Source organism: Phyllobates terribilis, unplaced genomic scaffold, assembly GCF_046119375.1.
Source record: "Phyllobates terribilis strain yellow unplaced genomic scaffold, ASM4611937v1 Scaffold_3409__1_contigs__length_79518, whole genome shotgun sequence".
NCBI lineage: Eukaryota > Metazoa > Chordata > Amphibia > Anura > Dendrobatidae > Phyllobates > Phyllobates terribilis.
This window is the reverse complement of record NW_027366162.1, coordinates 41,656-59,787: the sequence shown is the minus strand read 5'-3', so window position 1 is coordinate 59,787 and position 18,132 is coordinate 41,656. Positions and strand designations below refer to the sequence as shown.

At 37.9% G+C, this 18,132-nt stretch overlaps 1 protein-coding gene across 1 annotated transcript; it reads left to right on the top strand.

The window, feature by feature from the left end:
* Positions 1 to 8,969: 8,969 nt before the first annotated feature.
* LOC141247874 (uncharacterized) lies at positions 8,970 to 12,742 on the top strand. Its single transcript, XM_073669282.1, is given in 4 exon segments — positions 8,970 to 9,050; positions 9,651 to 10,994; positions 10,996 to 11,019; positions 11,021 to 12,742. Coding segments are annotated over 4 exon segments (3,171 nt in total).
* Positions 12,743 to 18,132: the final 5,390 nt, after the last annotated feature.

Sequence of the window (18,132 nt, the reverse complement as noted above, 5' to 3'; positions counted from 1 at the left end):
CACTCGTCCATCACCTTAAGGCGCATGGGCTCTCCCCTTCTTTTGGGTGAAAAGTACAATAGTCTCCCCATCTCCAACCGCTGCCCCTTCTCCTGGTTCACAGCGATGATAAGCCAATTGGCATCTAGCCCACCAAACCCATCTTGGACCTACCCGAAGTAAAAAGGCCTCACGACGCCTCCTCATAGCGCTGGATATAAGTATGAAGTCGGTCCCCCTTTGGCATACCACTCGACCGTTGGCGTGGATCTTGAGTGCAAGATGGACCATGATGGAATACACAAGATAAGTGATATGAAATTGCCCTTGGGATGACCACAAGAGCCCAGATCTAGACGGATGTGAGGCTTTCCCATGAAACAACGGATGAATCGTCTTGGGATGGGACTGATTATGAATGGGAGGATGGTGGTGTGGTTGCGTGGATGGGAAAGAGACCATGCAAAATGACTGTGTGCAAGCTTACGAATGTGCGAGAGGGGTGCACCAAGAGGGGGAAGGACAGTGTCGGCAGGTGGTCAGCCCTGGTGGTTGGGAATTAACGGTGGAAGAAAGGGAATGGGCAACGACTAGGGATAAGGGAAGGAAAAATTAGGGCTTTTTGGGAGTAAAAGTTTAGGGATAAAAGAGCAGATTATATCACTACACAAATTATCCTTTAAGATTAACCCAGTTAAAAGTTCAACAAGGGTGGATATATATAGCCTAAAGAAAGGAACTAACGTTTGGCTTGTTGGGCCTTATCCTAGCGAACCGGCCCATCATGCAAGATGAGAACACATGTTCTAAAACTGACAAAGATAATTAATAAGAATAAAAAAGACGTAATTAATTCTAAAACAAAAACATGAATCTCAAAAGACAATTATTTCTAGACTGCTTGGAAATCTCAAAAGATTTTTTAAAAGGCGCTCAATTACTCCAAAAGACTATTCGTCTTGATACCTATCATTATCCACTTATTGGCTTTGACATGTCCTCGTGTTAATAATCGGTTAGTCCGGGAGTAGATACGGAGTGACGGCATTGTCATAAGCAATAGTAGAGTAGATCGCAAGAAATAGTTGAGCAGGAACACCTTCACACCTGTCCCACATTTCCTTGAATTTGGACAGTAAATCTGTAGCAGTACAATAATCCCAAAATAGCTCCAATTGGACCCATTCGCAACCTTCTCATCCTAGGTCAAAACAAAAAGGTGTGTAATCCATCAACATTCCCACGAAACCGACCACAAGCACTCGTAGAAAATCGACCTACAAACTCGTAGGCAATAACGGTAGTCGAGTAACAAAAAAACGACCAAGATCAAGAATAAATGGTATAACATAATAACCATACGACAATTCATCACTAGTAATGAAAGACCGAAGGAAGTCATCACCATGAAGCCTCGAGGATCAACTCACAATCCCCTTGGGATTAATAGTCATGTCTCCCTGGAAGACCTTCATATCATCATGTGTAGCAACATCAATAAGCGCAAAATAAGCAACAATTGTAAACTCATGGTTAAAAACGATCAATTCCTTACTTACCATGCCAATAACAGACATGTCAACCCCCTTTGGAAGGCTGAAAGCATCCATAAAACTCACTTGCATCAACAAGAAATGACCGATTGGTCGTTTAAATTGACTAGGTCAGCTACAAAGTCAGCCTTGGGCCTGATTTCCTTGCAAGGCATTTCATCAAACACTTGATGGACAGGAAAAACCAATGGCTCTGTTGTAGAAATTGGTTCAACCTCGAATACCAATACAGACGACGCTTGCTCATGATTCATAAGCGTATCATGTGGCACCTTCGCATCAGGAAAAGAACCAACACTTGCCACTTCAGGAGTATCACTAGCCACAGATTTTGGTTTAACAACATCAAATCACAAGGCATGCTCACAAAGAATATCATCAACACGATGAAGGATCCGTTTGCAATAAGCACGGCTATAGACATCAAAGTGGAGGAGTCGACAAAAAAACTAATAGAAACTACGGAATCAAATTGAACCCAAAAGTGATAGCCACTTAGGGCGGGTAAGCAAACAACATCCTCCACGAGTCAATATTATGAAAGAAAGCGATATACATCTTAGGTACTAACCTGTTCTTGAGGAGACGGAACACGCACGGAGAGAATCCGATCAAGGACATCGACTGACATGGCTGATAGCTCTTTGATCCACATAAAACTCCTGCACTCCTCACGCAAATTAACCATGTCCTGAAACACAAGCGCGTTGACAAGATTTAAGTTGCTATGCCTAATCAAGAAATTCCAAAATACTAAACTATAGTAATATAGCGCACAAGTACGGATCGAATCTCAAGAGAGTCAAGTTATTTATTTCGTCACAAATAAGTGATCAACTTAAGTAATCAAAATGGGGTTTTGTTTGGAATGCGTAACAACTAAAATGTGTATGAATGGATTAAAAATAGAGAAAGGCGTTTCACTTATCAGATATCCACACAATTGATAATCAGGTTGATCACAGAAATCTTCTAACCCTAAGTTCAATCAATCTAGTTTTTTTCCTAATCCATGTGCTAATAAAGTTATTAGTCCAAGTACTCCTAATAAACCTTATTGAAATAATACCCTAAAACTATCAAGATTCAATAAGTCAATAGCGACATGCTCAGGAATAGATAGATGCATGCATTATCATGGACAACTAATCGGATACTTGACACACAATCAAATCTCTATACAATAGGCAATCACAACTAGTTCATGCAAATCATGTTTGCTACGAATAAATATGATATTCAACTCGAATAATCAAACCCTAGCAATATGAAAAATATTGATAGACCTAGAAGGCCAATCTAGATAAATCAACACAAATCAATAAGATCTAAGAATAAGAGAAACTGAAACAATCAAATAAGAAATAGAACAAGGTAGAAATCTTACAACCAAAATAATCTGAATGCTTCAGTCGTCAAGCAAAAAAATGATGGATTAGTTCTTCCAATAGATAATCAGGTTGATAATAGAAATCTAGTAACCGTAAGTTCAATTAATCCAATTGCTATCTTAATCAATGTTCTAATATAGTTATTAGTCCAACTAGTCCTAATAACTCTTATTAAAATATAACCCTAAAACTATCAATGAATCAATAGTAATACGCTCAGGAATAGATAGGTGCATGCAATATCATGGATAACAAGTCAGATACTTGACACACAATCAATTTTCTAGACAATAAGCAATCACAACTAGTTCATGCAAATCATGCGTGCTACAAATAGATGTGATATTCAACTCGAATAATCAAACTCTAGCAACATGAAAATTATTAATATAACTAGGACACCAATCTAGATAAATCAACACAAATCAATAAGATCTAAGAACAAGAGAAACTGAAACAATCAAACAGGAATTAGAACAAAGGTAGAAAGTTCACAACTAAAATAATTTGAAAGCTTCAATCATCAAACAAAACAATGATGAATTAGTTCTTCATAGACAAAAAAACAAAGATAAAATTAATGAAAAGAGAGCAAGTAGGTATATATTCTCCATCTAAAACAAGGGCTTATAAACATTGAAGCGTAACTAATGCAAAAAAGATGTTGACTTTGATTAAGTGGATGACGAAGGTGGACTTATGGGTCAACATTGCAAAATTTTCTTGGCAAGGAATGAGACGGGTGCAAAAATAACGAAGCGTGGCCGCAAAGGAGCGAAAACTTCACGGCATTGGGAAGGAGAAACCGTGAGCGTGGAAATGGCTGGTTGGGTTTACAAAAACCCCTCTGATATTTTCCCCTTCTGCAACTCCTCCTAACCTCCCATTCGAATCGCAGCATAGCCACTTCGGCTATCTCCTCCATTTTTCTTTTGATGGCTTGGTTGCAAATCAATACCCCTTATCTGAACCCCTCCTTCTTCTCCGAGACTACCACGCAGTCATTGCTCGACGCCGCCCGCAGCCACTGCTCCCCTAATCTCCCGCCCGTGTTTTTTCGATTCTCCGACATGCAATACATGTTAGTATATGTTAGTATATGTTAGCAGTGTATGTTAGCATAACTCGTATAGTTAGTTCAATGTTTGTTAGGAAGCTGATGTTAGTTTCCTTCCTTCTGTTATAAATACTGTGTAACTTCTTCTTACACAAGTCAGAGAGATATTTTCACCTTACTCAATTCGTCTCTCTCGTTCTTCTCTTTTTCTTCCGCACATTCAGATTTCATGGTATCAGAGCACCGAGGTGTTAATTTCGATCTGAATTGATTCCCGACGGGGTTTCTTTCCTCTTCGATTCGAGATGACAACGGGCAAACCTTCTGATCAATCAACAGAAGCAGCTTCTGGCCAGAACAATGATCCTTTGTGGCTTCTCACCGGCGATCATCCTGGATTGTCGATAATCTCAGATGTCTTTGATGGATCAAACTTTAGTGACTGGCGAATGAGCATGAAGATTGCTTTATCTGCGAAGAATAAGCTCGGATTCATCAACTGAAAGCTGCCGGAACCTACATCGGATGATCCTACTCTTCCACGCTGGTCGCGATGCAACGACATGATCCGAGCTTGGATGTTAAACAGCTTGTCCAAGGAAATCAGGCGCAACGTTCTCTATTGCGAGACTGCCAGCGAGATCTGGGAGGAGCTTAACACTAGATTTGGACAGCTTAGTGGAGCTCAGTTATACTCCGTCAAGAAGGAATTGAACGCGCTGACACAAGGAACATGTTCTATCTCTTCTTACTACACTAGTATGAAGATACTTTGGGATGAATTACATAGTTTGCGCAAATTTCCAGTCTGTACTTGTGGTTCTGTGAAGGAATTTTGTAAGTTTGAGGACGATGAGCGTCTGATTCACTTCTTGATGGGATTGAATGATGTGTACACTTCAGCTGGGGGTAACATCTTGCTAATGAAACCTCTACCAAGTGTTGCACAGGCTTATGCTATGCTGCTTCAAGAGGAAAAGCAGAGAGAAATGCAAGCTGTGACTATGCCTGTCAATGAAAGTGCAGCTATGAATGTGGTGGTTAGCAAACCTGGTTTTTCAAAGGCAAAAGCTGAGAAGAAGTCTTCGTTTTGTACCAATTGCAAGAAGTCTAACCACACAGTTGACAGATGTTTCTTTCTTCATGGATTTCCTGAACGTTATAGGGATAAGAAGAAGGTTGAGGGAAAATTTGCAGGATCTGCAGCCTTGACAGACCTTACTTCAGAGCAGATAGCTCGTCTACTCAGCCTTGCTTCTACTTCAGGACAGAAATCATCCACTCATGATACTGATGACTTTGCTGGATTTGCAGGTAATTCCTCCTTTATGTCACATGTTTTTGATAAGAGCACCTGGATTCTTGACAGTGGCGCCAGCTGCCATATGGCTTGTGATATTAGTCTCTTCAGTTCTGTGATTGCTTTGACATCTCCTTTTACTATCAGTTTGCCAAATGGGAGTAATGTGTCTGTTAATCAGTCTGGATCAGTGAGAATATTGCCAGAATTGATGCTTACTGATGTGCTATTGGTTCCAAAGTTTAGATGTAATTTGCTGTCAGTAGGGAAACTGGTCAGAGATTTGTTTTGCAAAGTGTTGTTTACTCCTGACAAATGCTTGCTTCAGGCTCCTTTTATGATGAAGAGACTGGAGATTGGTAAAGCCTACAAGAATTTATATCTGCTGCACAGTCAAGCTGGAATTAAGGAGCACTTGGATCAAGTTGCAGCTACAGTTTCTTTGAATAAGTGTGATGCTAAGGTTTGGCATTCGAGATTAGGACATCTTCCTCTTTACAAGCTTAAGACCTTGAGTTTTGTTGATTGTTCAGATATTTCCTTTGGTGATCTGGATAGTTGTAATGTTTGTGCTAAGTCTAGACAAACAAGACCTTCTTTTCCCTTAAGTACAATTACCACATCTCTTCCTTTTGAATTGATTCATGTGGATGTTTGGGGGCCATATAAACAAACTACTTTTAATGGTAATAGATATGTTTTGACCATTGTTGATGATTTCTCTCGCACTACTTGGGTGCATCTTATGGCAAGCAAGAGCAATTCCTTTGGATTGCTTAAGAGTTTCATTAAGATGGTTTCAACACAATTTGACCGTACTGTGAAGATCATCAGAAGTGATAATGCCTTTGAATTAGGGTCAAGTACAGAGAATTCCAACTATCTGGCTGAACTGGGCATAGAGCACCAAACTTCTTGTGTGGCAACCCCTCAACAGAATGGAATTGTTGAGAGGAAGCACAGACATTTGTTGGAAGTAGCAAGGTCCTTGTTGTTTCATTCTCATTTGCCTAAGCTGTTCTGGGGTGAGAGTGTTTTGACTGCTGCACATATCATCAATAGACTCCCTTCCAAGGTTTTGAAAAACAGGACTCCTTTTGAGATTCTCTATCATAAGCCACCTTCATACACTCATCTTAGAGTCTTTGGGTGTCTCTGTTATGTTTCTACTTTGCAGTCAGGCAGGGACAAGTTCTCAGCAAGGGCTGTTCCTTGCATATTTTTGGGGTATCCTTTTGGAAAAAAGGCATACAAGGTGTTCAATTTGGAAAGCAAGCAAGTGTTGCTGTCTAGAGATGTGAAGTTTCATGAGCTTGTGTTTCCTTACAGTCCAACACAAGTTCTTCCTACTGCACAACCTCTTGATAAGGTGTCATCTCCTTTCCTTGATGATGAGCCTGAGGAGGTTTCTTCTACTTCCATTCCTCCTGTTACTGATGTTCTGCCAGTATCAGTTTCTAGTCCTCCAGGGAGACCAGTTAGAGCTACTAAACCTCCTGGTTATTTGTCAGACTATGAATGCGATGTTGCTTTCACAAATCATGGTTGTTGTTGTCATACTTTAACTTCTACTATTCAGTTTTCTCAGGATGTGCCAGCCTTGTCATTTAAACCAGAAACTGAACCTTATTCCTATGCTCAAGCTTGTAAATTCAGTGTTTGGCAAGATGCTATGACAGCTGAATTCCAGGCCTTGGATTTGAACCATACTTGGGATATAGTCCCATTACCTACAGATAAGAAAGCCATAGGTTGTAGGTGGGTCTACAAAATTAAGAGGAAAGCAGATGGAACTGTGGAAAGATATAAAGCAAGGTTGGTGGTAAGAGGCTTCACGCAGCAAGAAGGTATAGACTACACTGAGACTTTTTCACCAGTTGTTAAGATGACCACAGTGAGGACTCTTGTATATGTAGCTTTGAAGAGAAACTGGGAGATCTTTCAGCTTGATGTGAATAATGCTTTCCTTCATGGAGAGTTGGATGAGGAGGTTTATATGACTTTGCCTCCAGGTCTTGCTGTCACCAATGAGCAGTCTGTTTGTAGGTTGAGGAAGTCACTCTATGGACTTAAACAGGCATCTCGTCAGTGGTATGCTAAACTCTCTCAGTTTCTTCGTGGACATGGCTATGTGCAGAGTTTAAATGACTATTCCTTGTTTACAAAAAAATATGGTGACAGTATGATCTTTGTGGCTGTTTATGTTGATGACATCCTCATCACAGGGACTGATTCATTAGCTATGGTTGCTCTCAAACAGTCTCTCCATGAGACTTTCAAAATCAAGGATCTTGGAGGTTTACATTTGTTTCTTGGGATTGAGTTTATACCCACTTCTCAAGGGTTTTTGCTCAGTCAAAGAAGGTTCATTGCTGATATGCTGGAAGAATTTGATGTCTCAGCTATCAAGGATGTGGCTAGTCCTTTGGATTTGAGGACTAAACTCCTACCTGATCAAGGTGATTTGATTTCTGATCCCTCCATTTATCGTCGTCTCATTGGCAAGCTGAATTTCTTGGTTAACACAAGGCCAGACTTGGCCTTTGCTGTTCAGTTCTTGAGCCAGTTTAATCAGTCTCCTCATGAGCCCCATTGGCAAGCAGCTTAACATGTGCTTGCTTATGTTCGTGGCACACGTTCTAAGGCTCTTCTCCTCAACTCTCTTCCAGATACAAGATTGTTGGCCTACTGTGATGCAGACTGGGCTTCTTGTCCAATATCCAGAAAGTCAGTCAGTGGTTTTGTGATCTTCTTTGGTGGTTCCTTGTTATCCTGGAAGTCTAAGAAACAACAAAGTGTTTCCCTTTCTTCTGCTGAGGCAGAGTATAGATCTCTTCGTCGAGTTTGCACTGAATTGGCTTGGCTTAGCAGGTTGTTAGATGAGCTTGGTATCTCTGGTGTTACTCCGATTCCAGTTCGCTGTGATAATCAATCTGCAATCTACATTGCTCGTAATCCTGTGTTCCACGAGCGTACTAAGCACATAGAATTGGACTGTCATTATGCACGAGAGCAGCTCCTAGAGGGCCTCATTTCTTTGTCTCATGTGCCTACTTCCGTTCAGCTTGCAGATTTCTTGACCAAGACTTTGCCTGGTGTTCGCCTTCAAGCTTTGTTTCCCAAGCTTGGGATGCAAGAACATCCTCCAGCTTGAGGGGGGGTGTTAGTATATGTTAGTATATGTTAGCACTGTATGTTAGCATAACTCATGTAGTTAGTTCAATGTTTGTTAGGAAGCTGATGTTAGTTTCCTTCCTTCTGTTATAAATACTGTGTAACTTCTTCTTACACAAGTCAGAGAGATATTTTCACCTTACTCAATTCGTCTCTCTCGTTCTTCTCTTTTTCTTCCGCACATTCAGATTTCAATACACCACTCCGGCGAGGTCTTACCTTTTCCTTTCTAGTGCTTTAGAACTGTTTCCACTTCCAATTTCCTGGCATGTTGTTTCCACTTGTTAAAGTAGTTACTGTTTATAGCTGAAACAATTTTTTGTTTTACATTCTACGGGTTACATTTCGAATGTTTCTCTGATGTGGCAGTATATTATGATATCTTCTTTGCTTATGTAATTGTGAGGAAGAAGAGTTCTGAATCAAACTCTCTCCTACGCTTTGCAGGTAAGCTAAGACCACGAAGTGATCACTTTGGGACACAATACTTCTCATGGAATTGTAAAAGATCAAGGATGGCAATACGGCCTGTACTTGTGTACAGTTTATGTGGGAGGAGAAAGGAAAATAATGAAAAAGAAGGTCTATCATCGAAGGTGAAGTTCTATGTACATTCTTGTTCGATATGGTGTATGATTGACCAATTGATTACCTTCTGAACTTTGATAATTTTATTTTCTGTTTGGGCTACGTATTGCTAATTTGCTATGCTTGAAATTTCTGAATAGTTGTTTTGCTCATGGTTTCTCTTCAAGCAATTTAGTACATAGCTTGCATACACTCTTCTACATGCATTGATTATTGAAGTATGGCTTCTCTCGTCACTTATAACTCGTAAGAAATAAATAATTAGTGTACAGATTTGGAGTTTGAACCTTTCCATAGAGCAGAATTGACAAGTGTGTTTTCTATGCCAGAATATGTCACTCTATATCAATTTAATAGGAAAATACTTGTTCTGCAAATAATGTGAAACATATGAACTTTGTACCATTTTCTTACGCGTTAAGTTCAGACAAGTTTATTATTTTGAAACAATAGCAATCATCCCAGTGACTTAAACTTGGATCTTTTTCTCTTCCTATACTTGGGCTTAGCAGGGAATTTCATTGGTCTGTGATGCTGTGTTTGTTTGCCGCAGTACTTTTTTATGCATATAGGTGAAATATTTATGTGTATTGAAATGTCAAAATCAGGTCCTGTTGGAAAGTGGTAGGAAGCGAATGAAGGTTATCTCATCACAGGATGTTATGAGGATACTGAAGTCAATTTCAGACCCAAATGATGCTTTTGAACATTTCCAGTCAGTTGGAAAGATGTCTGATGTATTTCACACCACAGAAACTTGCAATTATATGCTTGAAGTCTTGAGGGCAGAAAGAAAGACCACCGACATGGCATTTGTGTTTGATCTGATGCAAAAGAAAATCATCAACAGGAATTTAACCACGTACTTGACCATTTTCAAAGCATTTGATGTGAAGGGCGGTATACGTCAGGCTGTATTGGGACTCGATAGAATGAGGAGTAATGGCCTTGTGTTGAACGCTTATTCCTACAATGGCTTAATACATTTGCTTATTCAATCTGGATTTTACAGGGAGGCTTTGGATGTATACAGAAGGATGATCTCTGAAGGGCATAAGCCCAGTCTCAAGACCTATTCAGCACTTATGGTTGCATTAGGGAAGAGAAGGGATACCGAAACAGTAATGGATTTGTTAAAGGAGATGGAAAATCTGGGCTTAAAGCCAAATATTTATACATTCACCATTTGTATCAGAGTTCTTGGCAGAGCTGGAAAGATTGATAAGGCTTATGAGATCTTAAAAAGAATGGATTCTGAGGGTTGTGGGCCTGATGTCGTTACATATACAGTTCTAATAGATGCGTTATGTAATTCTGGAAAACTCGCTGATGCTAAATCCTTGTTTATCAAGATGAAATCCACAAGCCAAAAGCCTGATAGAGTAACATATATTACCTTGATGGATAAATTCAGTGACCATGGGGACTTGGAAAATGTGAGGGAGCTTTGTACTGAAATGGAAGCTGACGGATATAATGCTGATGTTGTTACTTGTACGATACTGATTGATGCTTTATGCAAATCTGGGAAAGTTGATGAAGCATTTGAGCAGCTAGAAACAATGCAGAAGCAAGAGATTTCGCCTAATCTTCATACTTACAACTGCATTATAGGTAGGCTTCTCAGAGTGAATAGATTAACCGATGCATTAGCTCTGTTCGACAGTTTACCTTTTGTGGGGATTCAACCTACTGCTTATAGCTACGTTCTGTTCATAGACTATTATGGAAAGTGTGGAGCATCGAGTAAAGCTCTTGATATGTTTGAGAGGATGAAAGCAAAAGGAATTGTTCCTAATGTTATTGCTTGTAACGCTTGTTTGTACAGTCTAGCGAAAGCAGGGAGACTTGAGGAAGCAAAAGAAGTTTTTAAAGGGCTTCAGATAAGTGGTATTGCTCCAGACTCTATAACGTATAACATGATGATGAAATGTTACAGTAAGGCAGGGGAAAGTAGATGAAGCTGTGAGATTACTCTTATCAAATGATTGAAAATGGGTGTTATCCTGATGTGTTGGTGATCAATTCGTTAGTTGACGCGCTATATAAAGCTGATAGAGTTGCAGAAGCGTGGAGTATGTTCAATAGAATGAATGATTTTAAAGTATCTCCAACCGTTGTTACCTACACCTTGTTACTAGCTGGATTGGGAAGAGAAGGAAGAGTTTCAGAGGCGATTGAGTTATTCTCTGCAATGACGAAAAAAGGTTGTCTTCCAGATACCGTTACGTTTAACACAGTTCTTGACTGTCTTTGTAAAAATAGTGAGCTGGATTTGGCCTTGAAGATGCTTTATGACATGGTTTCAAGTAGCTGCTATCCAGATGTCGTCACTTACAACACTGTAATATACGGTCTTGTGAAAGATAATAGAGGCTACGAAGCCTTTTTGATGTTCCATCATATGAGGAAAGTTGTTCGTCCTGATTCCGTTACTTTATGTACTCTTCTTCCTTGTATGGTGAAGGATTCAAGGCTTAATGATGCTTGGAAGCTCGTCAGTTTGTGTAGGTTATCATTCAGTAGATCCTTTTGGGAAGATTTAATGAGTGGGGTTTTGGTTGAATCCGAAATGGAACTCGCGATTTCATTCGCCGACGCTCTTATACAGCACGGAGTTTGCAAACAAGACTCCGTTCTCGTACCTCTGTGTAGGGTTTTATCAAGACATAAAAGGGCTCTCAAAGCATACGACTTGCTCATCAAGGCAAGAGAATTCGGAGTTCAGCTAACACTTGAAACGTACAACCCTTTGATTGAAGGTCTTCTGGATATCCACTTAACCGAAACGGCATTTGAGGTATTCGAAGAGATGAAAAGAAACTGTGCACCGGATGTTTGGACGTACAATTTGCTTCTCGATAACCTAGGAAAATCCGGACGGATGGATGAATTTCTCCGCCTTTACAAGGAAATGAAAACTCGAAATGCTTTCACGCATAATATAGTCATATCTGGGCTTGTGAATTCCGGCCGTTTGGACGAAGCTGTAGATATGTATTATAATCTTGTGAGTGGCGACTTTTCTCCGACCCGTTTTACGTACGGGCCTCTGATAGACGGGCTTGTGAAATCCGGAAGATTGGAGGAAGCGAAGATGTTCTTCGTTCAGATGTGTGATTATGGATGCGAACACGACGTTGTTATATATAAGATCCTTATTAATGGATTTGGTAAATCAGGCGACGTCGAAAGCGCCGCTGATTTGTTTAAGGAGATGATTAGGGAGGGAATAAGGCCGGATATTAAATCGTACTCGATTTTAATTCATTGTTTGTGTATGGCTGGGAAGGTTGATGATGCTTGGCGTTACTTTCAGGAGATTGAATCTAAAGGCCTTGATCGTGATTTGGTTTGTTATAATCTTATGATTAATGGGTTTGGGAAGTTTCAGAGAGTGGATGAAGCGCTTTTTCTTTTCGAGGACTTGAAGAAGAGAGGGTTTACTCCTGATTTGTATACGTATAATTATATGATACTTCATTTGGGGAACGTTGGGATGATTGAAGAAGCCAGTAAATTGTATGAAGAGATAGAGTTAAGCGGTCTTAAGCCTAATGTGTTTACGTACAATGCTTTGATTCGTGCTTATCGGGTTTCTGGGAATCCGGAGCAAGCGTATGCTGTGTATCAGAGAATGATTATGGGTGGATGCATACCTAATGGTGAAACGTTTCAGCATCTTCTTAATCAGTTTTAAATTCTTCCGGAAGAAAGGTTGCTTCTTCATCCGCTTCTGTTTTACATACATATGTGAATTTGCACCTCTAATTTTATTGCATATCAGAAAATCCGTGGTACAGCCTGATAACTCGTTGCGACTGTGAAGTCTGATGATTAGTTGAGTAATAATTAAGGTAATGTTCTTACTTGAATTTGGTATTCAAAACATGGTCATGTTTTGTTAATATGAAATGAAATCATGTGCAGCTTAGAGTGCAGTTATGCTCACAAAAGCTCGCACTGCTGCTGTCTTCCAGCGACAAGCTTCTGGCACTAAGATAAGATTTGTAACTACTGTTTTTTTAATCCTTGCGTAATCTAGAACTGGACAATCTTTTGCTACCTCGTCAATCATATTCAGTATATATGTATCGTCATCATTGCCTCTGAATATGTACACAAGTGTTGAGAGCGTCATAAGCTCGTAGACTCGGAATAGACTATAGAACGAGTCTATATAATTGTTCAATTTTATTAATTTCAACCTATTTTTGTATTTTTTGAAGGAGGCTCATTTTTGGATCTAAAAGTCTAGTTCTTATTTCAACTAGCCTTGTGAATTCAAAAAAATTAACTAAAACACTAAACAAAACTAAATGAATTACTATACTTACTTATTTGGTAAATAAACATTATATTTTATTAACAAAATTAGCCTAGGGAGGTTTTACAAATTTCATAGAAATATTAAATTAGTTTCTTTAAGTATTTGTTATATATTTTTTAATTTAAGTTTATATAATATATATATATTTTATATTTATTAATTTTTGTTATTTTATTAAACTCTTACAAGTTAACGAGTTATGGTCCTTCAGGTAGTTTTCACAGGAAAAAAGTCTCTTACTTTGTCTTTGAAAACCGTTCATTTCTTATGCTTTGCTACTAGGTTTATGGAAGATTCGTTTGCGTGGACCATCTAGAAATAGTTTGAACCTTTCAGCTCTAGCATATGACATGTTGAAAAATCGTAAACATACTCGTGTCCAAGCTTACAATCAAAAGGCCATCATGTTCAAAGAAAAAGAGAAAATGAATTTAATAAAATTAAATTTAGATAAGAAAAAATATAATTAGATTCTTTTGAATAAAGAGTATAAAACTAGATATTTTAAATATAAGACCGTTTTAAATTTGGGATATTTCAAATTACATAACAATATGATTCCAATGAGAGTGGACGTCAAAAATAAAATGATTTAGGTGTCGGATTTACTAAAACAAGTCGTTCGGATTAAATCCTGAAAATAGATTATGCGTATAATGTAGTAGAGTTATTGTACATACAAAAGCAAAAGTGCTCGTAAGAGGTATGCGTGTGCATGTCGTTGTGTATAAAATATGCACGTTGTTGTTTGTACATGTCAAATCCACATTTTCGTGCATCTGAAAACAATTATGTGTTTAAATTGTGTACATCATTGAGTACAAAAATACAAAAAATTAAGTATGCATGTGAATCTGCATTTTGGTACATGTAAAAACAAAAGTGTATAACAGTGATATATGTGCATGTCCTTCTGTTCAAATTGTTCACATCATTGGATAGAAACATACACGTCACTGTGTTGAAATGTGCATGTTACTTGACATGTATGTTTGCACTTATGAATGAATTCGACGAGCATTATTTGAGTTCATTGATGAAGAAACAACTACAAATCTACATAGGTAATCGACTTCGTTTATGTTTCAAAGTCCCTTATTGTCATAAGCTAAGCATGCATAATGCATATGGTCGTTGACCTAGTGTTGAAGCTAAGAACGAGGAAGGTGTTGGGATTTGGATACTAGTCTGCCTATCTTCTCTTTCAACAATTCAACTAAGATTTTATACGATTAGGATTTCAGAGAATTAGGGTTTATGTTTGTGTATTAAATAGTCTGTTATTCTATATAAACACCCACAAAATCGATTTAAGAATTTTGACTTGGAAGTATTCCTGGCTAGATGTCATCGTCCGAATCGTTGGACGTCAATGCGGCAATCATGATTTATAAAAAGGTGGTGACGGTGGGCAAGTACAACGTGCGGCTGAACCGGTCGAGGAGAGCGTAGAAGTGAGTTGCAAGTACGCGGTCTTTGCTTTCATCTAATAATTATAGTTAGGTATTTGCAGCCAAAACTTATCCATTAATCAAAATACTCTAACACGCAATGATATAAGCCAATTGATATTAGTTCCAGTTATAAGTGCGCCAGAAGCCAATACTGTATTTAAGGGGATATGAATAGTTTCATTATTCCTACGAACATACTTATCATCGATGTTGAAGCTGATCGAATATCATAAAATATGGTTAAGGAGTTACCGAGTCTTCGTAGTATCTTATAAGGGTTTACTAAGTCTTTCGTACGAGTGATATTGAGGCTAATAAAGGGTCAATCTTTGTCAATCACATGATTATTTGACTAAGCCAAATGGCGATTGTTTGATTCAATCGTGGGCTTTATACTCAGTAAATAAAATTTTATTTTCTACAAACTCTTTTTTTTTCTTGACTCTTATTAGTTGAGAATAAAATCTATACTGTAACAAGTATTTTAAACTCTCTATTTATTTATCGGTTCTATTATTCTCTCCCTTCTCCGCTTACAAAATTTCACTGACTCATCTTCGCCTATTTGTCAAAATTTTATTAGACATGTAATGATACATTTTTCATAGTTATTCTCTTTGAAAATCATATTGTTGAAGCTGAAATTATTAACTTAACATTTTTTGGACGCACAATATGTATTTTCACAGATGATACTTATACTTTCAGATACTAGATTCATGTTCATATTTTAAAGAAGGCAATTTTTCTTTGATTGTTGCTTCCCATGGCAATCATCAAAAGGATTTGTTTCTTCCAAACTAATTTTCACTCACAATCAATTCTACTTTGCAATTTTTTAGAGTTATGAGTAGAAATTATTTGAAGATCTTAATATAATTTGAGTATATTACATGTTTGAACATTAATGCATGGAATTGTTTTTTCACAATATTCTTATCATTATGTTATTATATTAATAATTATGTTGTTGTAAAAGATATGGATAATTATAAAAGTAGAACCCCAATTTTATAGTATCTATACCTACTTAATTAATAATAAATTAGTACAATATTAAATAATAATAATCGAGAAAGAGTAAAAATCACCCTTTTTAATAATATTTTATAATAGTTGACTTATTCAACACCCTACCCCCATTGTGTATTGATTTATTTTTCAAGTAAGAGCCTGTATTGATTTAGGATTAACAAGTCTATCATGAACATTCAAATCAAGCCACTAAATTCACAATTGAGTCGATTCAAATTAATGCACATTACACAAGAATAAGTGCCCGTCTTAGGTTAGGATCATGTTAAAACATACGATTCTTGTTCTTTTTCAATTGTTCTTACTTGAATCATTCTATCTTTTGTTTTACTGTAAACTAGAAATGTTAAAGAAAAGACCCGTATCCGTTGAAAAATAGTAAAAAAGACAAATAAAACGTACTTAAATTATTATGATAGTAATAGATTTGTTCGTACGTTGGAATGACCTTTACAATAATCAATATACTTCATAATCTTCTACAATGGTCACTGAAATATACACTAAAGCTACATAATTGGTACCATGGTTATTAAAATCTAGATCCGGATCTTAAAATCTTACGATTTTACGATTCAACATTGATCTTTGATCCGGATCTATCATTAGAATCTATTCATGTTAAAATCTTACTTTGGATCTTATCGGATCTCATAATATCAGTAGGATCTTATGATTTTACGATCCATGTACGATCCTAACGTTGAACTATGATGAGAAACTAACGCCTATTTGAAAGCCCAATTATTTCACTTTTTATCTTTTGCATGATTAAAATCACTCTATATGTACATTCAATACTAGATAAAAATCATAGAAATTTTACTCATGTGTGCGCAAGAGCTAAAACAACCCTAAATGCGATTGTCTAAACATTAAGTCCCATATATAAATTTTGTGAATCCAAAATTTTAAATATAGTTTAGTATACATGACTTGATATTCAACGAATATTTATCGCTTTGAAGTAATGCTTGTAGATTTAATTTTTAGACTTCAAATTTTAGTTGAATTTTTGTAGTACAATGCTTATAGATGAATATAAAATAGTCTTTTATTAATCCTTAAAATCTTACGATTCTAGGATCCGATTTTACGTTGTGATCCGATCCTAAAATCCCGATTTTAATAACCTTGATTGGTACAGAAAATTACTAGCACGAACATAACTAATACCTCAGCAAATTACTAACACCCGAAGAATTTGTTACAACTACTCCACCTATCAACACCAAAAACCTCCACTGAGTCAAAGAATTTCATTGCATACCGACCAAAACCGGTTCACCACTTTTGCCTCCGTTCAACAACTCAAAATTGTGGGAGCTAAACCGGACCTGGTGGATCCAGACACCTTTCAGTTTCTCATCTCCACCACCTTACAGTGGCTATTGTAATGAACCTCGATAGAAAATGTGGGGTTGCAAGCCGGCCTATACTCAGGAAATAGACAGCCCGTGTTGAACCGGACCCCACATGCATTGCAAAGGGTTTTTGGACCCAGCGGTCCGGTTCGCCATTGAGGAGTCTTCTGAACCTGACAGTGTGTGCACTTCCTCTGTTGGGCCGGCCCATCCTCTATAGCCGCTGATTTTCTCTGCATCCCTTTGACTTTGGTTTTGGTGAGGCCCGATTCGGTTACACGATCTTGGTCGGGTTCAAATGTTGAGAAAGAGAACTCAGGCTCGAGTAGAGAGCAGGAAGACCAAGAACCGGAGATGGATCTGGGTCGTTTGCTTCTGGGCCTTGTGAGAACCGGAGGCGAAAACCAGGTTGCATCGACAAGAACCGGTTTAGTTTTTGGTTGATACTGGACCCGGTTTGGAATGGGTATGACGTAAGGTTACTGACCAGGCACGCAAAAATATCGTCCATCAAATGCGACCACAATTCAAGCTCCTTCATATCTTCGGCCTGCCCAAAAATAAAATTCGACTTTTTATTTTTAATTGAATAATACTAAAAAAGTTATAGTCTCAAAATTCAACTTATACATCGTAGCCCAGCAAAATTGTACACGTGGTAACATGCAAATGGAATTAGGAAGAAGAGAAGTAAATGTATGAATTCTGATATTTACATAATAAATGGAAATATTTTAAAATTGAATAAGCATGTAAATTAAAAGTTATGGCTTCTGCCTTACCAGGATGGCTAGGCCGTCGGCGACCGAGTAATTGTCGGAAAAATTGGCCGCGGAGAAGGAGCTTCCCTCGTCTATTTGATCATGCGACGTGGAAGAAGAAGAAGAAGAAGAGGAGGAGGAGGATC